Source organism: Myotis myotis, unplaced genomic scaffold, assembly GCF_014108235.1.
Source record: "Myotis myotis isolate mMyoMyo1 unplaced genomic scaffold, mMyoMyo1.p scaffold_m19_p_3, whole genome shotgun sequence".
Taxonomy (NCBI): domain Eukaryota; kingdom Metazoa; phylum Chordata; class Mammalia; order Chiroptera; family Vespertilionidae; genus Myotis; species Myotis myotis.
Window position 1 is genome coordinate 183,649,206 of NW_023416335.1, and position 26,266 is coordinate 183,675,471.

Sequence of the window (26,266 nt, forward strand, 5' to 3'; positions counted from 1 at the left end):
TTGTTTGCTTTTAAATCCTCACCTGAGGATATTTTCCCATTGATTTTTAGAGAGAGTGGAAGGGAGGAGGAGAGACAGAGAGAAATATTGATGTGAGAGAGACTCACTGATTGGTTACCTTCCACATGAGCCTGCAACCAAGGTACGTGCCCTTGACCAGAATCCAACCTGGGACCCTTCAATCGCGGGCCAACTGAGCCAAACCAGCTAGGGCAAAAATAGCTCATGTTTGGGATACTATTTTAGTGTTTAGAATTGAAGCCACATTGAGACTCTGGAATCCTGCCAGCTTGAAAAGACCTTTCTTAGTTAAGCTGTGGACCTTCTTAAAAGGTAGCTGCTCCCTAAAGAGTCCATTGAAACTACAGACAAGGGTGTGGTAGCAGCTTTCTGAAACAGGTGGCTTTTGCGAGGATTTCTCTTTCAAAGGGCTGCTTGGGCAGGTGCTCTTACTATGTTTAGAGATGAATGCATATAGGATCTAAAGCAGCCTTTAAAAACACTTAATTTATAAACTGTACGTAAGACTTTTAGATTTAGTAATCCCAAGAGACTCTTTATAAAGCGACAAGACTGTGGGTTAAAAGGTTCGGCTAATTATATTTCTTACTGAAACCTATCATCTAAACTTAGATTACACTGCAGCTATGAAGTATAATGTTGACAGGTTCTTAAAAGCATTTCACAGGTGCCTTTTACTGAAATGGTTGGTTGAGTGAACCTAATTACCACCTTCTCAAAATTATTCCTTAAAGTTAAAGTTAAAAAAATATTTATTTTCTTACTATAATAAATCTAAACATATTTAAAAATTTTCCATTTGCATAATATATAAACAGGAGTATTCATCTCTTATGAAAACTATTTCACAATAAACAAGATGCCTACTACTAATTAGAGAAATGAAGACCACCCTTCATTTCTTATATTATTAATAACAAGTTAATTTCTAGTAATAATAAATAAATTCTAAAGATAGTCCAACCAAACAGAAATAGGTAAAGAAAAAAACTGCCTAATATTTCAGGGAGATTTAATAGGAAAATGGAATCTGCTACTTACGGCAGTGGCTCGAGAAAGTTCTCGACATGTGCTAAGCAGCCCGTTTTGTAAATCATCCCTCTGCAACACCACAGTCTGGATGGCTGCTGGGTTATCGGCATTCATTTCTATCTCTTGGCTGGCGGAGAGCAAAGCTTGCTCAAGCGTGTACTATTGTAATAAAAATAATTACATTTAATGTTCTGCACCATGGAATTAATTCTTTTTTACTTCAGTTATTACAGTGTCCCAATAATAACCATATAAAGTGACATCACTTGTAGGTAATAAACATAATTGTCCTACTTTCTCCTTGTGGAGTTGCTGAAGTTTCTCTTCCAGAGCATGTACCACTTTATCTTGTTCACAGAGACGGCTTAACTTGGCCTAGGTTGTAAGAGAAGATACCTTTTGTTAGCAATTTCCCCTCCCTGTAACTGGAGGTAGGTTAGTTATCACTCCTGTAACTGGAGGTGATTCTAACAAGAAAACACACTTAAAACAGCTATGGAATACCTAATTGTGTCAATCTTTAATTTTTTTTTTTTTTTGTCAATCCTCACCCAAGGATATTTTTCATTGATTTTTAGAGAGAGTGGAAGGGAAAGGGAGAAAGAGAGAGAGAAACATCAACGTGAGAGAGACACATCAATTGGTTGCCACCTGCATGTGGTCTGACCAGGACTGGAGACCGAGCCTGCAACCAAGGTACATGCCCTTGACCAGAATTAACTGGGGATCCTTCAGTCTATGGGTAGAAGCTCGCTCCATCCACTGAGCCAAACCAGCTTGGGCGCAATCTTTATTTCAATGAATAAAATAAACACTTAAATATTGCATATAAAAGATAGAGTGCTTAAAAAACATGCATATAAAGTGAAAAAACATATTATATAATGCATTGTATTACATATATATTATATTATGTAACCTAAATTAGCGGTCGCCAACCTTTCGGACCTCATGGACCACCGTTGGCGACCGCTGACCTAAATGATTCAACATATTCTTAGTAATCAAGCAGTCTCTTTAAACAAATCATTTCAACATGGTTAAGATTTTTCCCCCTACAAACTTTAAAATACCAACTCGATACTATTTTTGTATTTTTAAAACTAGAGGGCTGGTGCATGAATTTGTGCATGAGTGGGGTCTGGCTGGCCCTATTGAGCAGGGCCTGCCAGGGGGAGGGAACGTGAAAGGTTGGCGGGCTGGCACTGCCCGCATCAGGGTGGGGGGGAGGGCTACAGGGGGTGGAGCAGGTTGGGGGGAGGGGCTGAGGGCGGTTGGGCCCCACCCCACCCCTGTAAATTCCAGGTGGAGGAGATAATTTGCATATTAGCCTTTTATTATATAGGATTATGCTGTTATGTTCTTAGAAAAGAATATAAACAAAATATTGCTTCTAATTGTAACCGTGCAAATAAAAATATTGCTAGTAGAGAAAAATCGCTTTCAGTAGTTTTTTTAAAGAGAGGGAGGGAGAGAGAAAAACATCCATGTGACAGAGAAACATTGAGCAGTGGATTGGGGATCAGAACCTGCAACCTGGGTATGTGCCCTGACCGGGAATAGATCCCACCACCTTTTGGTAAGATGGGATGATGCTCCTCCAACTGAGCCAAACCGGATAGGGCACTTTCAGTAGTTTTAATGCTTTAAATTCCTGGTACTACCCCACTTTTTTTTAAATTATGAAAATATCAAAGTATATGCTAATAAAACTTCAATACCACAATAAACTGGTTCTCCACTGGTCTGAAAATAAAAACCTTACCCAAACTGTAAATCTGTCCCAAACTTTGCTGCATAATGACAAACAAGAAAGGTGAGATTGCACTTTCTTTGCCATTTATTGATTAAAGTAACTACCTTCTCTTTGTTAGACAAAACTCAGGTCATACCGAATGGGATATAGTGGTTTCCCCTTATCCATAGGGCATCAGTTCATATACTCTTTTTTCACTTTTATAGCTTCACTTTGGTATATCTGAATTGCCAGCATCACTACTCTTGAGCTTTGGGGCTGTTATTCAATAAAATAAGGGTTACTTGAACACAAGCGTTGAGATACCTCGACATTCGATCTGATAACTGAGATGGGTACCAAGTGATGAATGAGTCGGTGGGGAGTGTATGCAGCAGGGAGGACATGATGGACAAAGGGATGAATTAATCACCTCATAGGCAAGATGGGTGGGGTGGCATGAGATTTCATCATGATACTCAGAATGGGATGAAATTTAAAATTTATGAATTGCTTATTTCTGGAATATTTCATTTAATATTTTGGACCTGGGTTGACTGCAGGTCACTGAAACTGCACAAAGCAAAACCAGGTAAGGGGGAACTACTGTGAACTGAAATGAGAAAGAGGTACAACTCAATGAATAAAACCAGGGGAAATGAGGGAAGAATGAGATATAAATAAGTAAGACTGCATGGCAAGCTATCGATCTGAAATATGATTAAAAAAATATGAAATTTAAATAATAAAAAAGGAAGGAGTGATAGAATTTGTAGAGGTGGATACTTTCTCCAAAACATTTAGACAATTTTACTTTGTCCTCAGTCCTACATAATTTTTAATGAAATAGTCTTTTACTTTCACTTATGTGATTATTAATATATTTGACTGCTAACTATGGGAGTGAAGATTGCTGGAGAAGAGATTCAATTTAAGTGCAAAAGAAGAAAATGCTAATCCATTTGATGTCATTTTGCAGGGCAGAAAAGGAAGAGGGATTTTTTTTGTCATGCTTTATTTACAATGTTTTGGCAGAGAATATGACAGCACTGACAATACACAGCAAAGTAATACTTACATCAATATCTACTTCGTCAGGTCTGTATTTGTATAAGGTGCCTCTGCATTCATCTTGTGACAGCTATAAGGAAAAATGTCATATAGCAACTTTAACACTAATATTTAAAAACATACTCATTTAGTCTATAGTTAATATTTTAGGTTTATATAACAATAAAAATGGGGTTTTAATGATTCTTATACTTTCAGAAGTTTAATTCAAACAGAGATCATTACAAAAATAGGAAAATATTTCACAGTGATACAATATGCAAGATACATAAAAATGGTGTTAACTTCAGCTTATCAAACAAAATAATAAGCTGGTCACACAAAATTATACAGTACCTTACATTTTCCATTTGTAAGACACACATTTTAATGAAAATTGACAAATACGATTGTAGCAACTATATTGAATCAAGTAATTTGAATCAGGCATATTTCAACGTCAAAACTGTCCTTCACAGTATACACATAATCACACAACTGTGTATGTGTACACTCAAATGTCAACACATCTTAGTACAATTTTACCAACAAAGCTTATAACATATTGCATACAGATACATAATATATAAACACACATACACAATATAGACTTATCTTGTTCTTCTGTCTTAAGAACTAAAAGATAATGGAGGAAAAGTATGGGTTTAATTGAAAAGAGGAAAAAATCATTCAAAACCTTATAAAACTGAAAGCCTATATTATAAACTATGAAAGCCAAATTTCATAAAAAAACTTATATATGTTCACTGACAACATTTGTTTTATTATATTGTAAATAATAATTATTCAGTGTATTTAAACATAGTTTCTTCAGCTTCTTCCAAATATCTTGTGGTCAAACAAACGCTCATTTCTGGTTGTGCTTACCAAGATTTCAATAGCCATCCCCATTGGTTATACACAGATCACATCACAGCCTCTGCAGGCAATATTTCACTATCTCTCTTGTTTTAAGAGTTTATATTGACTGCCAGACAGTAACAAACACACAGTGGAAAAATTTAATTGGGGCTCATTGCATGTTTACTAAATGGTACACTTTTTCTCAAAGTGGGGATGGGAGTAATGTATCCCCAACTACATTCTAGATTAGAAAATTAAATTTCATATATACACACACAAATGTATAAGAAAGTATAAATTATAAGTATATCTGCCCTTTCTTTAAAAAACCTGCTTAACAGTTACAACTTCAGAAGGAGGCATAATTTAAATAGCAGATAATTTTGAATGGATCTGGAAATGTGGGAATCAGGGTAAATGTCAGCATTCCAAACATATAATAATAATCCTGGATTTCATGTTTCATTTCAAGACACGACTTTCACGTACCTCATGCAAATGAACCCGTGACAATTTAAGAGTATGCACAGTGATTGTAAACCACAAAACTTTCATAGAAATGAACATCACATGAAAAATGAATTTAATGACCAAAGTCAATAGTTGTGTACTATATTGAAATAAAGATTGCTGAATATGTTCTGAGGAGTGTCAATTATCATTCTAAATTAAAGCACCTAAATCCAAGAAAAGGATGTATACTCCTATCAATGAAAAATAAGTTTTAAAATGCTTAGATCCATGACAAAAAATGTAAGTAATATGACAAAATAAATTTTTTTCATTTATAAGAATTAAAAGATATAAAGCCTCTAGATACTAAATGTTCAAATATACTTTGCTTATTTAATATTTAAAGTTAAATGCAGAACAGCTTTACTAAACAATGGAATGTGTAATTTGAACATAACTCGTGGACAGTGCCACATCCAGATTGAAATATGAACTGTATTCTACATCCCAGGGTCAACAGCAAAAAGACTAGTAATTTTAAATGAAAACTTAGTAACCTGTAATAAATATTTTTGATATTGGTATAACATTTTAATCTACGGAATATTAGTCAATTCATTTTCATAACAGTTGGCATAGTATAAAAAAGAAAAACATGTACTGCATAGTTATAATTTTAGAATGACATATCCTTATAGATATCTGAATATATTATTTACACAAATTAAATTTTTGTTGTACCTAAAAAGTATCACAGAAAAATTTATTTAAACCTTTTATGAAATTATTCAATAAAGATATTCATTATTAGATATCATTGTTAGATATTCATTATTGAGAAAACTCTTAAAATAATCAACCTTCTACTATCCAGTGCTTTTACCTGTCAGAAGAAGAGTATAAGAAAACAAGATTATCCTTTAAATAATTAATTTTTACGCATGACCTATTTGTCCTTACTAGAATTGAAGAAGTTTGTTATTTAGTCCTCAATACGAAAACCCTACTACTAAAAAAAAAAAAAAAAGTAATTTCATTAATATTCAGATTAAATAAAATTCTGCGTAAAATAATGTTTCGTGGCAATACTTTTTACCATTTTTCAAAGTCATCTTTAGAAAAAAAAAGAAAAAGTCCCCCAAACGTCCTGGGTTTGCAGTACTTCAGCAACATTAGAAAAGCAAATAAAAGTGGCCATGTAGTAATTAGATGAGCTTGAGCACTGCTCCAGCTTCAATTAGAGAAGTTGTGTTATGCAAACTTGACCGACTGTGTAGAATATGTGCTGCACTTTATTTAGAAAGCCAGAACTTTTTCATAAGGTAACTAATCATCTTAAAAAAAAAAATGGCTTGGCATTAAGCAAAACAAAATTAGTTTTGTCCATTAAAATTCAACTTTCTACAGTATCCCTTGTTAAGTATGTAACATATATATATGTACACACAAACCCCAAAAATGATTTTTGGGGAAATATTTAATAATATTAGACATTACACCTTACGCAGACTCAAAAATGCTCACAGGGCTGTAAGTATTTGCTATTGGTCTATATCTTTTAAAACAATTATTTATCAGGTGATTAATTTCACTGATTAGTTATATTATAAAAACCCTGATACAACAATGTAATTATTAAAGATGGTAGAATAAATACAGAGGAATTTTAAAAACTTGATGCTTATTTCTTTAACATTTGTTTTTTTTTAATTTTTATTTTTTTTAATTTTTTAAAAAAATATATTTTATTGATTTTTTACAGAGAGGAAGGGAGAGAGATAGAGAGTTAGAAACATTGATGAGAGAGAAACATCGACCAGCTGCCTCCTGCACACTCCTCACTGGGGATATGCCCGCAACCCAGGTACATGCCCCCGACCGGAATCGAACCCGGGACCTTTCAGTCCGCAGGCCGACGCTCTATCCACTGAGCCAAACCGGTCTCGGCTTTAACATTTGTTTTGATTCAGTTTTCGGTCCTACTTACTTGACTAATTTTAAGATAATTACTATCTAGGTAATTTCTTCTTCTAAGAAAATGTCAACATAAAGATCCTCCTGAAAGAAAACTCTGAACAGGGTGATTTAGAGTAACAGGTCATAAGACATTATATTGTCACTATATTTTCAGCTAAACTCAGGAGCCATTAATACAGTATTGTAATGCAATGTCAAAAAAGCCTAACAGTGTTCAATGAAAAATCTGATAAAGGTTTCCTCTGAATAATAACATGACAAAGGAAATCTGGAGGAAAAAAAAAATATCTAATTTTAATTTATGCAAATTTATAACACATAGCTTGAGAAATGTGGCTGACTATAACTGTCATCCCGTAGCAATGGCCTTCAAAAATTAAGTACTTTCCCGGTGGCAGATTTAAAAAAAAGCGATCACCTCAGGGCTCCCTGGACAGTGCTGAGGGTCAACAGCGACTGCGCAGCAACTGGCTGCCCTTCGCATGCCCAGTCATGGCTGTTGCTATCAGACAGTCAGATCTTCCTGTTCTGATCAATTTTAGTTCTCTTTTTCTTTCCATTATTAATATGAGGAAATATATTTATATAAATCTACTGTTCTTTCAGTATTCAAGGTCAGTGATGTGATAAGACCAATCTCAGATATCTCCACATTTAAAAAAAACCCTCCAATTAGAAGTTTTAGTGTGACTGAGGACTTTCAATCAGCAATGATGTCTGCATCATCAATGCTGATTAGCAGCCAATATAAAAAAGAAAAAAAAAACCAAACCAAACCAAACAGGAATATCCAGGCTAGCATTCTTATTAACCTAATAAAACCAAATGGCTTTGACCTCAGATCAATGTAGCGTTATATAAAACAATAAACCAATAGCAGTGACACCGAGAAAGGTATCGACTCCAGAACAAGTGCTGAGGTTCTTGGGTGATATTTTGTAGGTTCTTTAATCTGGTGACTTTCAGAATGGAAAGGTTCCGTTTTCTTTTGAAAAGTAAAGCTGTTCAACTTTAAATATTAAATACTTTATCTCTTTATTGCAAATGAAAAACTATGTTCAATCATGAAATATACTTTTAAATGTTTTGAAAACTGCTCAGAAATGAGTCACCCTCCCCCCGACTGTTGCAATTTCACAGTTGCAAGGCCACAATGCAGAGACCCCAAGGTGACTAAAGCAAACCAGAGGCCTTTAAAGCCAGTGTGACCTCCAGGCACTTAAAAAACAACAGCAGATGTTTTACATATTTTAGTCAAAACATATATTCATTTTTCATGTTAGTTAATTTTCTTCTTCTCTACGATTTAAGTAACTAACAGGTCATAGGCCACAGTAATTTGAGAGTGTTGAGGTGGAAGAAGCTGATGTTGCAAAACACACAGCTAAGAACATTTAGACCATGAAATAAAAAAATAAAAAAGTGGATAAGAATGTATAAAATGACTTCTTTTGCAGATCTGCAGATTACCAAGGTCCTAAATGAAAGCCAGCCAACTACATGGTATATATTCCGAGTTAGGGAAAAAGAATGAGGAAAGATAAGACTATCTTGATAACTGCATAAGGATGATAAGAATACAGGGAGAAGATACTCCCAGTATGTTGAGAAATGGCCAACTGTTGGTTTTACCAGACCACAGTAGAGAAGCTACATGTAAAGAACTTCCATACAAATATCACCTATTCCTAAAACATTGGGTGGGGGTGGGGAACTGCTTATAACATAAGGAAAAAAAAATTTTTAAAGTTTTTCCTAAAAATCAGTTAAAATGTTTTTACAGTTAATCAGTATTAATGGCAATATTAGTAAAAGTTTTGCAAATGTACTGCAGACCTCCAAGTACATATCAATCAAATACTCTGCACAATAACTTCAGGAAAATGGCACACTCAATATTCAACAGCAAAATGTTCAGCGAAGCCATGCTAAGAATACTGCAGCATCTTGAAAAGCATGGATGAATTGCATTTTCCCAAGTAGACAGAAACAAAAAATGGAATAAGAAAAACACTAATGTTATGAGTAACTCTGAGGATAAACCAAAACTGTCACTGAGGGATTTTGCAGATGATAAAGCAGTATCATTCACTGTCCAAGACCTTACTTGCTGGTACAGTTGGGGTCTTAGCGCCGAGTTCTCAATCATTGTGTGAACCATGGTGATAATAGGTTCATTTTCTTTCATCTATTTCAAATCAGGAGGAGCATACAGCAAACATCAGTTTACAGCATAGCTAGATTTGAAAGACGACACTGTAAATATAGCCTCTACTTTAATATCTTCCTAATAGTGCAGTTGTTTACATTTTACCCCACAGTTGTACAGATCTCGCTTATATAAACCATTCTGAATATTAAATGCTATAAAATACATTCAAGGTCATACAAAAAAAAGCTTACTAAAGACAATACTGCTGCACCTAGGTTTTACTTCATCATAAATATAATCAATATAGTCAATTCATAAATAATCCTACGTATAGAAAAGATGATAAAGCATCATGATTCTAAGGATAAACTAGAGGGTGACAACCAATGAACTTAAAAGGAGAAACACAGCCTCATTTGATTGATTAATCAGTAAAAGAGCTTAAAATGATATTCAGTTCTTTATAAGATTAATCAGAAAATTTAGTTCTCTACAAATATTAAAATTTTAATATCATAAGATATACTGTCACTAAGATAAGCACACATTTTATTAGAGTTAATCTTGGCAGACATTTATATATACTCTATTTTGAATTTTCTCACAGTGCAACCATATGTAGGATTATTTCAAGGATATGCAAACTAAAATGTACTTAGCAAAGATTCAATGCATCCCCGTAGCTCTGAAAAAGCTGAACCCATGTCTCACATTTCCAGCGATGTTGTGCTTAATTACTGCCTCTAGAAAAGTACTTGTTTTAGCAGGCTCTGGACTCAAGAGTGAAAGCATTCAAGAGACAATCATGCTCTAGCTGGTTTAGCTCATGGATAGAGGGTTGGCCTGTGGACTGAAGGGTTCAGGGTTTGATTCTAGCCAAGGGCACATGCCCAAGTTTCGGGCTCAATCCCCAGTGGGGGGCGTGCAGGAGGCAGTCGATCAATGATTCTCTCTCATCGTTGATGTTTCTATCTCTCTCTCCCTCTTCCTTCCTCTCTGAAATCAATAAAAATATATTAAAAAAATAGACAATCATCATAATGTATATAGAGTTAAAGGCCAACAGAGTTTACACCATTTGTAAGCTGACAGGTCTGTTTATAATTGCAATTTGTGACATTTAGTTTCAATAATTTTAATCCTCCATATTATAGAAAATAAGCATTTCTATCATGGCTAACCAATGCTATTTTTCCTGATTTAGCTAAATCTACAACAAAAGTTTACTAATCTTAAGAATAACAAACACATAAAAGAAGTAGAAAAAAATAAATCTTAAAAACTGTGTATCAAGACAAGTTTATTTTCAGCCTAGTTACCAAAGTTTCATGTCAATAAAATGTTTTGTTTGTCAAGTTAGAAACTTCCTGTGACTGGTTTAAACTACTTTTTAAAAAGTTTTATTCAAGCTAAATAATTTATTTTTAAATGTTAGTCCAACTAGAGCTTCTATATATTGGTGGAACTCAGATCTACACATCAGTTAACCTCAAACTTCTTTTTCCCTCCCCCAATATTACCCAACAGGGACTAAGGCATTTGTAGGTGACATCTCATGCACACAGGAAACAATGCAGCACAGGTTATATTTAGTGTCGGAAAGTAACTTATAAATAGAAAACTATAGATAAAATAGTACAAATAGCTTAAGTCCCTATTCATTTTTGGTATTATGTAATTTGAATTTTCAAAGCAACCTCATCTATACTTGTTATTTTTCAACAGCATGCCACGGAAATAAGACAAAAGAGTACGTGACTCACAGGTTACTGGGGGTGGAGGTGGGGCGCGAAGGGAGAGTGAAGGTTATGGGTATGAAAGTTGAAGTAATGAAGATCAGATACAAATGTAAAGGATACTCAAGGTCAAACTGAAATTTTTCACTGAGTCTTGGATATCTGGTACTACAAATGGGCCACTGTGTCCCATAGCCAGTTCTGTCCACAGGGCTTGCTCCTTTAAGTGGCGCTCCAATATGGCACAGTCAATGACTAGTGTGTTCATACTCCAGGACTGAGAAATTTACTTAAAAATGTATTTAAAAAGGACAAGGGACAATATGGTTTCTGCAGATGGGTAATGAGGCTTGATTTATTTAGTGGAAAACTTTTTTTGTTTTAATCCTCACTCGAGGATATTTTTCCATTGATTTTTTTTAAAAAAAATATTTTTAAAATATGTATTTTTATTAAATTCAGAGAGGAAGGAAGAGGGAGAGATAGAAACATCAATGAAAGAGAATCATTGATCGGCTGCCTCCTGCACACCCTCCACCGGGGATCAAGCCCACAACCTGAGCATGTGACCTTTACCAGAATCGAACCTGGGACTCTTCAGTCTGCAGGCTGATGCTCTATCCAACTGAGCCAAACTGGCTAGGGCTCAATTGATTTGTAGAGAGTGGAAGGGAGGGGGAGAGACACACACACACAGAAACATCGATGTGAGAGACACATTGATTGGTTGCCTCCTGCACATGCCCCGACCAGAGCTGGAATCAAGCTTGCAATTAAGATTCGTGCCCATGACTGGAATTGAACCTGGGACCCTTCAGGCCATGGGCCAATGTTCTATCCACTGAGCCAAACCAGCTAGGTATACACATGCATATTTACTTGAAAGAGTAAATATGCATGCATATAGAGGGAAGCCATGTGTGAGGTTTGGAAATGCCTGTTTAATTGACATGTCAAAGATAATTAAATATTAAGTTACTAAGAAGGAATCACTGCAAAAGCAACTGACTTAGGAACAGAAAAACTAAAAGCAAAAATAATGTTTAAAATATACCAACTGCAGAGTGTCTCAGAGTTGCTTCTAGAATAGACTTTTTAATTGTGAAAAATTTCAAACATATACATCAAATCCCAGAATATTTGAATTAGAAGGCCTCTCCTGGAAGCTGACAATTTAGTACAACAAAGGGCTGAAAATGTTTGCAACAATTATTTTGAACTGTGGGAATGTGGATTATTATTTTTTTCTATAGTTCTCTACATTTCCCAAATTTTCTCTTCTGAGTAGATTCTGCTTTTCTAGTAATAACAATAATGATTTAAAAATGTACTGAAGAGTCAAGAATAATAATACATAAACACGAAATACACTATGAAATTATTATCCTCTAGCAAATACCCCTTGGTGACCTAAAGAGGTAAGGAAATGTGTTCATATCATGTTCAATCCTGGAGTCCTCCAGTGTAGTGAGGCTCTGATCTACAAAACAGTTCTCACAGCCTTTATTTTAACTTATGAATCTACATCCACATCCAAAATGTATTGGAGGAAATGTTAACTAATTAATCAGTAAGCTCCCAATGCATTTGCAAATACATATGACTATCTTATAATACTACCTTTTCTTGTTATTACTGGCTACTTCAGAAACTGAAGTTCAAGTTTATATAGACCAGTGGTTTGTAACCTACACCAGGATCACTTGAGGACCTTAAAAAGAATACAGCTGTCCTGATTCCCAGATAATTCTAACATAAATCTTGAGAATCTTTGCTGTAGACAATATCATTAAAATATCAAGGTGGCGGGCTGGTCTAAAGATTCCTTTGGGAGAGGTAACTAGGATGTTCTCAGGGGTTAAAGTAAGCCAAATGTAATTTCATAATAGTGAGTGTTCCTCAGCTCATACACTCTTTGGAATCGCATTTTACTCAAGGTGAAGAGATGGGATAAGACAATATGCAGAAAGGCAGAAGCAGTAGGACTATCTCAGACTTCCCTTGGGCACCCACCCACCGAGCGCGTGACTCTCAGGAGGACGGGTAGTGGGCTGTAACAATGGTCTGCGCAGGTCCTTTGTGTCACCACCTCACTCCTTGTACATGACATGCAACAGCTGAAGCCAACTCAACACCATAATCAGAATCCCATACAAGGCAAGTTTGGTCCCTATTAGACAATTTCAATAATCTGACTAAACTTTCACTCTTTGCAGATTTACTGGATTGGAAATAGCAGATCTGCTTTGTCTCAAATATATACTAGAAATAGGCTAGTGGTTCCTTTTGCTCAATTATCTCTGAAATACTCCATGTTTTAATATTTAGAGACTGTCTTGTTTCTGTAACTTACACTGAAACCGCACATTTTATCTGGCTTTTGCTACATAAGCTTCCTAATAGTTTTTGAGTTACAGTACTAAAGTCTAACCTAAAATAAAAAATACAGAATGTTCCATGAGCTCTTTGGGATTTCGTCTTTAAGTTCTTGGAAAAAGGAATGGTTAACAAATCTCTTCTGGTTTGAATACAAGAATCCTAGACAGCATTATGATAATGGCGCTAACGGCCGACATGCTTTGAGGAAGGAGAGCAAGAGAAAGACTAATTAGTACGCGGAGGATGTTTAATAATTTACTTGGGATTGAATTAAATGCTTTGCTTCCTGCTTTAATGCCTTCTTTGAAGTAACAGGTAATACAGGTTCAGGTTTCAGTTAATTGCTAAATTATAAAAGGCCCATTATTTTATAATAATAAAAATGTATGATTCAGACATTCCATTATTTTCATAATTAACTTCAGCAATTAAACAAGAAAACGTTTAAGCGGAAACATCTTAAAATTACACCTAGTTAGGCCAATGCATTTCTGCTTACAATAAGAACACCTATTTTTACTTCAAATTGTAAGTTCAAGTGTTTAGAAAAATTACCTAGAAAATCTGACACTTGTGTCCAGCTTCTTTCTTGGCTCTGAGATAACCTGAGTAATACTGGTATGAATATAAAGCATCCTTTGCTACTATAAGAAATATCTTGATTCAAAAACTAATCACCAAAAAACCTTTTCAACGTGATTATATGTAACTAGGTCATACTCGCTAGGATCTGAAGCAGAACTTCCCAACTGACACTGTGGGCTGGGAAAGGGTTACAGGGTGTGGAGATAGGGACCATCTGAGTCCTCAGTGGGCTTGACATGCTCCCGACAGGACCTCCTCCAGTGTCTCTCAAGGCTGTACAAATATTGTCACTCCCTCCGTGTGTCATCCATTGAAAAGGCTAGAAAGCGCCAAGATGGTGTTTGAGAAAAACTAGACTTCTTCTTTCTTTGGTGTTCCTGGTGATTATTATGCTCAGTAGTTCTCAACCTGACTGGAAAAACAAAAAACAACCTATGGAAACTTAAAAATATATGCAGGGCTGGGTGGAGCTCTGGCAATCCTGACTGGGGGACAGAGAGCCTGGAGTATTGGACACTTCTGACAGGTAATCAAGGTCCCATCCTGGCACTAAGGCAAGTAATTGAGGACTAATTTAGCCATCACCTTTAAGGAGTTTTTCAAGGTCCTAGTGGACCTTGAAATGCTGGTCAGGATTCTCGCACAGCTATCAAAAGATGAAAAATTTCAAACAAATTATCTGAACAAATATTGCTTCTAGCGTAAAATATTCTCGTCACTGTATAAGATACAGCATTAAGAGACTTAAGCCCTTTAAGAAATAAACTGAATCTTCTTAATAATATTAATGGACTCAGCAGAATCAAAGGGGACCTGGGATATTAGTCAGGAATCCAGTTTCCAATCGCCAGTTCTATTATTCTAGCGACTTCTACTAAATATTGGCTTCAAAGTCTCTTATTGCTATAGAAATTAGACCAGCTACAAATGCAAAAGGAACAGGATATTGTAACCCATGAGATAAATGTGCCTGAATAATTTTTAGGGGGAAGGGTAGGAAGGAGAATAGCAGTGAGCAGAGCCAACACGTTCATTCAAATCTTATCCTTGGAAAAGATTAATTCTCCAATTTTCCTTTAAGAATAAGAAGTGGTTAAGAAATAGCTTAATTACTAGTTTAAAAGTTCATTTAATAAATCACCTGGAATAGCATTGTCCAACAGACTTTCCTGTGATGACAGAAATGTCTATATTGGTGTGGTCCAGTATTACAGCCATCAGTACAGGTCGCTCTTTCGTCTTCGAAATGTGTCCAGTGCAACTGAGGAAATGACTTTTACAATTCCAAAACCATAACTAATTTGAATGTAAATTTAAATAGCCACATATGGCTAGTGGTTAACATATCAGATAGCAGGTCTAGAAATTCTAGACCAGTAAAATAAGTATAATTCTCCCCACCCCCCACCACCCCCGATCTGGATCTCATTCCCAGGAGAGGAAAACCACTCAAGCTCTATCTTGTAACTGAGTTTCCTTGAGTCTGAATCTGTGCTGACAGCTTCTTTTTTTTTTTTTTTGAACAAGCTTTTGTCCTTCCTTGATAACCAATGAGAAGGCCAATTTCTGTGCTGTGATTTTTAAATGGAAAATGGACTTTTCCAGTGTTCTTAATGACATTTTAGGAAAAGAATTTTTAAGTTGGGAATCTGTTTTAAGAATAGCAAAAAACCATGATAGCCTAATCACTGAAGAATCCATTTCTTAAGAATGTCCTCTGGTGTAGATAATCAACTCTTCAGATGTGAGGCAAAACTAAAAAGCTAAAGAATTTGACATGCCTCGGGTGAGGCTTTGAGGAATGCAAGGGCCTTTGGACAATGACAATGGAAATGCCTTCCACTCTCACTGGGGCACATCTGAGAGTCCCAGAACCTGAGACTGAAGGCTGACTGACTACCTATTGAAACCACTCACTGTTTAACAGGAAGCAGGGAAATGTGAAGTGACTTTTTCAATAGAAAAATGTAAATAAGTCTCTTTATAACTGGTGGGGCAAAGTATGGAGGTCTATTTGAAAATTTTAAAGCTATCAGAATAAACTGACCATGCTATATGTTTTCTAAAAATAAAACCTGGGAAGAATGTTACAATTGCTATATATTCAGAAGAATCAGAAAGGAACAACAAATTGCGAAACTAACATAGGAGTCAAAACATATCTGACATTCCCTTAAAAGAAAAAAAAAAAAAAGCACTTCTAAACTGGCTTCAGAATGGGGAGAAAGCCCACTTCCTGAGAAACATGAAACTCCCATGAACCCAGCACAACATAATCTTAAAGGCTACCATTGTGAGATATATACCTGTGTCATATTTTGAAAAAAACTCTGAAGGTCTAAGTTAATGTCTTTATAAATAATCTACAGTGAGTTTCATATATATATATATATATATATATATATATATATATATATATATGTTTATGTTTTTTCATTGATTTCAGAGAAAAAGAGAGAGGGAGAGAGAAATAGAAACATCAGTGATAAGAGAGAATCATTCATGGGCTGCCTCCTGCATGCCCCCCTAATGGGGATCGAGCCCGCAACCCGGGCAAGTGCCCCTACCGGAAATTGAACCATGACCTCTTGATGCATAGGTTGATGCTCAACCACTGAGCCACACTGGCCGGGCCTTTGCAAGTGTTTTAACAATACCATTTTAAAGGGACAGAAGATACCAAAGTGGAAATCTTATATCTCTGTTAGTAAAATAAGATATCTGTTCTGGCCATGGTTATCTACTCTAAAATATATCTGAGCTTTAAATCAAAACTGAATTATCTTCTAGATTTAAGGATCTGGGTTTTATTAATACAATTGTATTCTTACTGAGTTATAATTGGTACTGAGTAGCAGGATTCCTGACATTAATTCAAATACTTATCAGCTTATATATGTAATTAAAGACATAATCATACCCTTAGGTTAACCCTAGGAATGTTTTTGGCATTTAGGCTCAACTTTATTTCCTTCCTGGGCTTTAAAAACCATTTATGAATTCTTACTTTGTAAGTACTAACATGGTGCCCTACACTGAGCTCCATAAATCTTTGCTTAATAACTTTCTCCAGAAAAAAAATACAAAATTGAACTGTTACGCATTTTAGGAGGGGTGGGGAAATTCTGTTTTAACCAGGAACTGATAGTCTTCAGGTAGCAAAGATCAGCAGCCTGAAACAGAACTACTCTAAGTTTAAGAAAAACTCCATTAATTTAAGAAAAGTCAAACTTGTTGAAAAAAATAAAATAAAATTCATGGCCTAGTCAGCCTGGCTCAGTGGATAGTGTGTCGGCCTGCAGACCAAAGGGTCCCAGGTTCGATTTGGGTCAAGGGCACGTACCTCGGTTACAGGCTGGTCAGGGTGCGTGCACGAGGCAACCAATCGATGTGTTTCTCTCACATCAATGTTTCTCTCTTTCCCCCTCTCTTCCACTCTTTAAAAATCAGTGGAAAAATATCCTTAGGTGAGGATCAAAAAAGTAAATAAGTACTTAAAAAAATTCACTAATACGAAGTATTCATCCTAGCTCTGTGGTTTTAGGCAAGTTATTAGAACAGACTGAATGGGAATAAGGTAATTAAAACAGAACGGGGTTAAAGGCCACATGAGGCTATGGATGAGAAGCCACGTGGGATACTGTACACACAAGTGCTTTGAAAATTGTAAAATGAGAGTCAAGCTATTAGGATGCACAGATACTGGACAGGTGCACAGGGAAGAGAAAGGGCCTGCTTTTGGAATACTCGAGAAACGGGGAGTCGCAGGCTGGAGGAAAGGGTTTATAGGGGAAGAAGTGTTTCACAGGTTGGGGGGTGGTAGTGGTGGAGTGATGGTTTGAATGACAAACCAAAACGAAACCTTATTTTGCAGGGAATAGAAAGCTTGCGAAATTTCCCGAGTTAGACGAAAGACATGTGGCAGGTGGTTTCTGCACTGCCAATATTTGGTGACTAATTGTTGGGGAAGTAATGAGGAGAGAACTGCCAAGTGGAGCTCTCCATAAGCAACCAGAAATATGTAAATGAAACTGCTGAGAACGGAGTTTGTTAGAGACACCTTTTCTGCATGGGGACCCACTGGGTGCTCATGCATGTGTCACGTCAATGTGCTGGCGAGTTCGTCTTTAGGGGAAGCCCTTGGTCAGTGAAGGGTGAAAGCCAGTACAAATGCTTCCTTCTTCTATTGCTCAGGTGGGTAATTCTGCAGTGTTTCTATGCATCTGTCAACAAGAACCAGTCAGATGAGGCTCAAATTGCCTACTGCAGCTGATAATATATCCCCTCCCTCCTTGCTTACTCTCTTCACTCCTGTGGTACCTACCACTCCCCAAAGTAAACTTTCTGCAAACAAGCCCAGATCACAGGCTCTGCTTTTTGGGAGACACCCAGGGGCTAGACTGGAAAACAACAAAGAGACAATTAGTAAAATGATTGGGTAGATGAATCTTTAGAGAACACCAAGAAAAAGGGAGAGATTAATTCCTGGTAAGAAGCAGGAGAACCATGGTAATATGATGTAAGCACTGGATAGGTCAAGAGATCAGAGTACTGACACACATACACTGTCATTCCACGTTCTAAATTCTATTCTATCCACTGTCTTCTTAGAATTCTGCCACTATGATGTCACATTCGGCCTAAGAATTTTCTGGGTGTCAGCCCTTCCTCTGCCCACTACTTCTATGATCAAATAATCAGAGGAAGGGGGAGGCAGGAAAAGAAAAAAGGAGGCATGGGATGTGAGGGAAAGAGAGACAGTATCGTTCTTAACAGCCAGGCATAAGAAAATACAGAGATTCAGTATCATGTAACTAGTTTGGGTTAGCAAGTGTTAAAGAACACACGTTCACTTTCTAGTTTCCTGGGTTTGCTTTTTCCAAATGCCTATTCTACATCGCTTAGAAACATTACCACGTGGAGCTCTCAATCATCCTTAAAAATAGAAGCTCCAGGACCCCTTGAAATATTAGAGAAAATGGGATCTTGCTTAATAGCTCAGTAGAATGAAGTTGCTGAGTTGACATGAACAATGAAAGCCATCAAGAATCTTTTCAATCATCTTGTTAGCATTTCTTTCCTCAGAGGGAAGCTGTCTTTCATGAACACAAAGAACAAAATGCAAAAAAGTTCTCTGGGATTTTTACCTCCAATGGTTTCAGCACCAATTACATACACCCAGCGAACTGTTCCTTTTTTGCATTTTCCTTGGCATGGTATGTTTAAAAGTGGCCAGAGTTCCTGTCCATAGAGTTTTCTCATTGTGGTTTCTTGAAAGGATTTAGAAAGCGTACTGATAAGGAATGTCTTCGGCAACCAATGATAGAATATCAGATTTCTTTCAAAAGTCACTACTAGTTTTAGTATACAGTTCATAAAGTATTAATATTTACTAGAAAATCATATCATAAAATGTGAATGTTACTATGAAACTTTTGCAAATTTAAAAGTTTAGCTTACTCTTCAAGATGTTTTAGAAGTTAGTATTAAGCAAAAATGATTTTCTTATCCTCCCCACAAGTACTTGATAGTACTTTAAAAAAAATGTGCTGATAAAGCAAGACAGAAGAATTTAGCTACTGACTCTTGTGAACCTTAGCATTTTCATGTAACAAGGAACACCATAGGAATGCTTAAGCTGTACGTTTTTTTTCGTCTACAATGGCAAACTGGCTTGTCATGAGAAACCTCCAGCTCCTCCATGAGAATTTAAGGATAAGGTCCTTTAGCCATTTGGTGTTAGAAGATTGAGAAAACAGATACAAACTGAGTCATTTCCAAATGGAGTTGGAGCTGTCATTCCAGAGGAAGGCCTTGTACACCTCTTGCTCCGTGAGCCTTTGGAATGTTTGAACTGGGCAAAATAACCTTTGAACTGGGCCAAACCAACATTGTCTTCTAAACAACTGTTTGTAAAGCTAACAGCAAGGCAGACATCCTGACTAGAGGACTGAATAGTAAGTACATTCTTTAGAAGTTGCACCATGAATAGCTAAAGAATAACTTACTAGCACCAACAGAAATTCCTTCCTTCTATTCATGTAATTATTTCCTTTCGTTTCTCATAAAACCTCTTGCCTTTACCCCATAATCGAGACATACTTTGGGTTTTTGCCTGAATCTATGCCCCCAGATTGCAATTCTTTTTGATCTCAAAGAAATGCTTGTTTCCTCTTACTTTGGCTTTTGATTTTTAGGGTTAACAGAATATACTAGTTGATGCTATATTCAGAAATGACTTAGGTATGTTCTAGCTGGGGGGAGATAGTCCAGCTGCGTAGAGGCAAATGAAGTTCATTAAATGATGGTAGTAGACGCATATTCTTTCCTCAAAGAACTTTCGAATACGTTGGGCATGGGCAATCCCCAACATAAGTGTGGCCAATTGAGGTATGTCCCTTTCTTTCCTATTTTCATGCAGGTGTTTCTGATGCAATTAACTATACTGACCCTTGAAGGGAGAGGGGTAAAGTCATAGTTTTAAGGGCAATTTGTGAAAGTACATTCAATGTTACTACACTTTTATATTTAAAAGATGAAAAAGCACCGGCTGCAGGACCAGTGCAAGTAAAGCTCAGCTTTGTTAAACTGTAGAAGTCAAACTCAATTAACTGTAGCTGGTATTCTCAAAGACAGTGACTGGCTACTGAAGAGGTGTAATAGCAAAGGCGAGGGTTGGAATGTATTTAGTTTACCCACAAGGGGGCAGCATGCTTACAAAAGGCCTGTGAAACACTGCTCCAAGTTTCTTGATCCGGACTCTCCCAAACTGTGTATCTCTTAGCATCTCATTTTCCGTTATCACTGCCTAACACGGAAACTGACAGGAAGGTTTCAGGAAGAAGAAAAAGGGAACATCACCTAAATTCCCCCATAACTGCTCTTCAGTCGTTAATAGGGGGAAATCAGAAAGAGAAAGCAAGTGACAGAAAGATACAAATGGGGGAAGGAGCTAAAATAGGAGGAAAACTGATGAAGGGATGGGACATGTTCTGATTTCCTCATTCCTACGAATCCTCCCTTCGTGACTGCTCAGAAAGCTCCAGCCTTTGCTCCACGTCTTCATCCTGCCTTGGTTTCTAATTATCAAGACAACTTATGTACAGAAGTGCTTTTAAACATAACAAAAGCTCTGCATTTTTTCTTCTTTTTTCAATTTGAAGCATACCTGACTAGCTCCTCTTTAGCTCCTGGTCTAGTTTCTAATACCCTAGCTTCACTTCCTTGCTCAGTCCAACCAATCCCAGTCCAGGCTACAGGAGCCAAGAACTAGACACTAGTTAGTGTACATGACACAGTAAGTACAGTTTTTAGGTATACTAATACAGCGTTTTATGGCCTGGACTGGGAATGTAACCAACAGGGTTACCATTAGAAAACAATTTAATAACCAGTAAGGGTACAGGAACCCAAATAACCAGTATGTCCTTCCTATATCTTACAGCTGAACTCCAGATGGTTGACTACAATAAGCTGCAATGGGAACTGTAACCTCAATTATAAACAAACTAGAGGCCCGATGCACGAGCTTCGTGCAAGAGTAGGCCTTCCTTACTCTAGCTGCCAGCAGGCACCCAGGACCCGGGCTTCCCTCCAGCCCCAGCTTCGTCTGGAAGGATGTCCGGTCTAATTAGCATACTCTTTTATTATTATAGATGAATTATGTTTAACTCCACAGAAACATTAGGAACTCCTAACCATCAAATTCTTGTTCAGCAGGGCCATATAGTCACAAAAATCATGCTCAATCTGCCCTATTTTGAGAAGAAAGTATATCATGATACTCTCTTTTCCCTCACTTTCAAGGAACTACAACATTCTTTTCCAGAGGCGATACCATTATAAGGGCTGATAATCTTGAATTTATTTCCCACTTCCTGGGAAGTACAGACCCATTGCAAAATTTTACTGATAGCTCCTGCCACCCCTTCTGTATTCTGCTAGAAAGAGAAATAAACAAGGAAAAACTAATAAATGTTAAATCAATTTTATAGGTATATTTTAGGATAAAGCTTGCAAGTTTCATTTAAAATATAACCAAAAGTTCTTCTCATATTCGGTGATAAGTAAGCTGAATGAGAAGAAAATAAGTTACTGATATATTATGTACTTATTCATTTAAGAAATAGAACCGGGATGAGTCACATAAAGTACACAGTTAGCATTATTGTATATTCCCAGGTAATACTGTGGAACTGTATTTTCTGAAAATTCACAAAAACAACAAATAAGCTTACACTAGTCTTAATAAATGTACACTTTGAATAGCCTACTAAGCTATAAAAACATAAACAAACTAGAATAGTATACTTCAAAATGAAAAAAAAAATGTAGGAAGAAATTCCACCAAAGCGTTTGTTATTTTTAAAAGCACTTCTCTACATAACTTGTCCTCATGATGATGATAATTAGAAACCAAATTATATTGCTCAGGTTACAGATATCAGAAGTTAAGATTTTTGGACTGTGTAATATGTTAGTCTTCAGAATTTCAATAAGGTATTTTCAATTTTTATTGTAAGTATTCCAGAAATATAAGAAATGAATTTACCTGTGAAGCAACTTAGAGACGACCCCTTGGTTTTATTTTCATGAACAGTGACAGGGATTAAAAGAACTTAAATCAATTAAAATTCTTCTTTTGATGATGGTGGAGTCTGACAAGGGGCAGGAGAAAGGTGCATTTTGTTGGCCTTAGGCTATTCTGATGATTTATTAGAGCAAACAGAACAAGTGTTGAAAATGTGTTATCAATCAGTACATGTTTATTTGGTATGATAAATACCATAAAATGGGACCAGAGCCGTTTCATTTCGCTTTAAGATTTTAAAATCTATTTTCCAATTTGTACTTATATAAAACTGATGATTTAATTTATAAACCCAGGCAACTAATAATGCCTATAAAATCAACAGACCTGGTAATCTAAAGTAGGTTACCGGCAGTAATAAGATTAAAAGCTGGAAATGTTTGCACTCAATAAAAATTTATTATTAAATTTCAAAATTATCAATAATTATTTTTATATAACTTAGTAACCTTACTACTGATATGAAATATAGGATAATAAAAAATATAGGATAGTGCGAAAGCAGCAGTTATTTGAAACCATAAAACATTTCGTTTTATTTAAAGAGAGATTTTCTTTAGGAAACCTTAAGGATATATACATTTAGGAATATCTGAGTTTCTGAGCAAAGCTCCCACCATGTTTTTATAAATTGTCCAATTATCTAAAATTGGCCCAATATTTTTTCCCTTCAGAAGTAGTCTCAATTCAAGCACAGTCAAATTCTGTAGTTATTTTTAATATGTTTTTGTTGATTTTAGAGACTGGAAGGGAGAGAGAGAGATAAACATCGATCAGTTGTCTCCTGTACACACCATGACCAGGGATTGAACTTGAAACCTAAGTATGTATACCCTGACTGGGAACTGAACCAGGGACCTTTTGGTGCATGGGGAGATGCTCAACCAACTGAGCCACACTGGCCAGGACAAATTCTGTAATGCTTTACATTATCATATTACTTAAAAGTTGGAATAATACAACTTTATTTTAGGATCTTATACAAGAAAAAGGTGAATTACTGGACCTGCTGACATGATGAGAGACTAGAGAGGCTCAATAAAAAGTTGAGATTTTTAGAAGCCGTCTATAGGACCACTAGCATGGTGCAATAGGAAGGCTCTGCAGAGCATGTTTAGAGAGGAACGATGGGAATAGAAACCTCCACTGGGGTCTGGGTCGCTTCGGTAAAGGGAAGGGACAGAGGTTGACTAGGGAAAGAGAGTGGAGGAGAAGCATCTCAGCAAATTGTGGTATTTTCGATATATTTACCTGTTCTTTCCTAAGATTTTCTCGAGTTCTATGCCTCTGCAATTCCAGTTTTGATTATTGGGGTGAATAATCAATTATATCAAACCACTAGGTTTACCTCTAGGGATTCTAGAAAACTTCAAATTCAAATTTATCTCATTGTTTTCTAAGCCTAAGTTTTGTAACATTCCATTGTTTTTCTGCACTATCTCTAGCTTTTTTAGACAAAGGAGCTTTTAAGACCATTATTTCCCATGTATCTTAGTAGTTTTCTGGCAGTGTGGAGTTTTGAGGGGAGACTTTTTTTATTTGGCTGCTTTCAAAGTGTACCACAAACACTGGTTAAATTTCAGTAGCGCCAGTCCTGGAGGGAAGATCTGAATTTGGACTCATGAATGCTGATTTCTAAAGCATTCTGACTGGCAAAATCATGAAGAAAACATTTTCTGGAAAAATAAATAAATTTCACGTTTACCAATATATGCATTTTTTTAAATTAAAAGAAAAACGATTTAACACCTTTTAAAGGGTTATCCTAATGTAAAATCCCTCTTTAAATGAGAAAAATAACTTACAGCATTACATTATTTTGTTTCAAACAGGCAAATATAAACATCATATTTTCCACAGTAACTTTTTTCATGATAAAATATTCAAGTTTGAATATTTTAAAACAAGCTCAAAATGGATTTACCGAAGAGATGCTGTTTAAGAACATTTCAAAAATTCCCATCAAACTAAGATCAAATATTAATAGAGAATTTCATAAAAATTGAAATGTGGAAGCGTCAGTCCTGGCTCAAGAACTGCCACTCTCACTTTTGAATCTTCGCCTTAACCAGTCACACTCGTTGCCACCACTGAGTAAAACGGACTCTGTGACTTAGCAAAGACCAAACACTCGGAGGAGATGACAAATAAGGGAGAAGGAGGCACATTTAAAAATTATCTTCATGACCCATTTCACCTGTCCTTAAACTCCCCTTCGGGAAACAGCGCGCACTGCACCTGCCCCCCTCGCCTTCCACCAAAGCAGTCCCAGCTTGGTGGCCCTCTCTTTACGAAGGTCAAGGCCACGCTGAGATAAGCCTCACGAGGAGGCGTTTTCTTGGGACGATAAAGAAGTCTAGAGAATTCAGGCTCTCAATTTCAGGTGACCCAGCATTTGTTTCCCCACTCCTTATCTCTACAACTGCCTTTCTACCTGTCTTTATGGTATTCCTGAATTTACCCAGTTATGGATTTCTCCTCCCGTCACTTGTAAAGTCATGCTATTAACTCAAAATGACAGAAATATCTAATTAGCCTGAAAAATCGCACTACATTTAGAGTTCTCTTAGGTACTATATGTAAGAAAATTCTACAAATCCCACCTGATGGTCCAAATATATGGTGTTCCTTTGAAGATGATGCGAAAGAATTTCATTCTAGTAGGCATCAATCAAGAAACAAAGGAATAGAGAAAGAAGGTGCAGAATTCATGAAAAGGTCAATTTTGAAATAAGAAAAAGCAGGTAGTTTACCACAACCTATAATATCACAATACACAATAACTTTGATACACATGCTCCCCTGTAAACGGTACAGATGACAAATGAAATTATTATAAAATTATACTTAGTTTTGTAAGAAATTAAGTAGACATGCATACAAGCCGACATATTAAGCAGAAAAATCCTTCACATGGCTTTAGCAGACGCAATGGTAGAAGCTTCCCAGGTTAATTCTTTTCTGCAACATAGTACTGCTTCTTTGGATGTTTCTCATATAATTAGAGGCTATTAAACCCTTTGAGAAATGTTTGCATGTGTTCATTTTTTAAATCAAGAACCAAATAAATATCTTAAAATTAATCTTTGATACTTAACAAATTGATTAGAACTATAACCAATTTTCAACTTATTACTTTATGGGAAATTACAGGACTTTTCAATATCTGTCTTACCAGATGCGGAAGTTACAGTATTTGGTTAAGTGACAACACTATTTTGAAGTCTACATGAATTTCACTGCTCACAACCAAAAGTTGGCAGGTACGGGGGTGGACGGAAGGCTAAGAAGCAATGCATCCTCCTGGTATTTTAGTAGGACGTATAAACAAGTGAGTTCTCAAAGGGTCAATAGGAGATCCTAATGCTGCCCTTGCAATGATGGTATGGGCTCATGCTCACCACTAATGACACCGATCAAACTGATTAATGAGTGGCTCAAGTAGGTGACAATGGCAGACGACACAGACAACGCTGTTCATAGCTGACCTTCGGGCTGTGGGCCTCAAGCTTCAGCTGCATGAGCTGTGCTAACGTATGCTCCCGGACACTACTCAGTTCCGCCTGCTGCCGTCTCAGCTTTATTAGCAGCAGCGTAAGCTCCTCTGGCTGAAGGAGTACAATTTAAGAATCCAAACAGTGGAAAACAGATTAATTGTTGTCTTAAGTGACAGACATTAAACCAAGATTTCT

General features: G+C 36.4%; 1 protein-coding gene across 14 annotated transcripts in view; it reads right to left on the reverse strand.

Annotated features, from left to right (window-relative positions):
- The window catches only part of PLEKHA5 (pleckstrin homology domain containing A5), a 214,046-nt gene that overhangs the window by 27,714 nt on the left and 160,066 nt on the right, over positions 1-26,266 (reverse strand). For 7 of the 14 annotated variants that reach the window (XM_036297408.1, XM_036297406.1, XM_036297412.1 and 4 more), the window contains 7 exons: positions 26,063-26,182; positions 25,178-25,231; positions 9,240-9,320; positions 4,439-4,474; positions 3,867-3,929; positions 1,348-1,428; positions 1,063-1,212 (listed from right to left, as the gene is read on the reverse strand). In XM_036297408.1, the coding sequence (XP_036153301.1) occupies positions 1,063-1,212; positions 1,348-1,428; positions 3,867-3,929; positions 4,439-4,474; positions 9,240-9,320; positions 25,178-25,231; positions 26,063-26,182 (585 nt within the window). Of the gene's footprint in view, positions 1-1,062; positions 1,213-1,347; positions 1,429-3,866; positions 3,930-4,438; positions 4,475-9,239; positions 9,370-25,177; positions 25,232-26,062; positions 26,183-26,266 lie in introns of those variants that run through there. The other 7 variants (XM_036297413.1, XM_036297417.1, XM_036297415.1 and 4 more) reach the window with 4 other exon arrangements.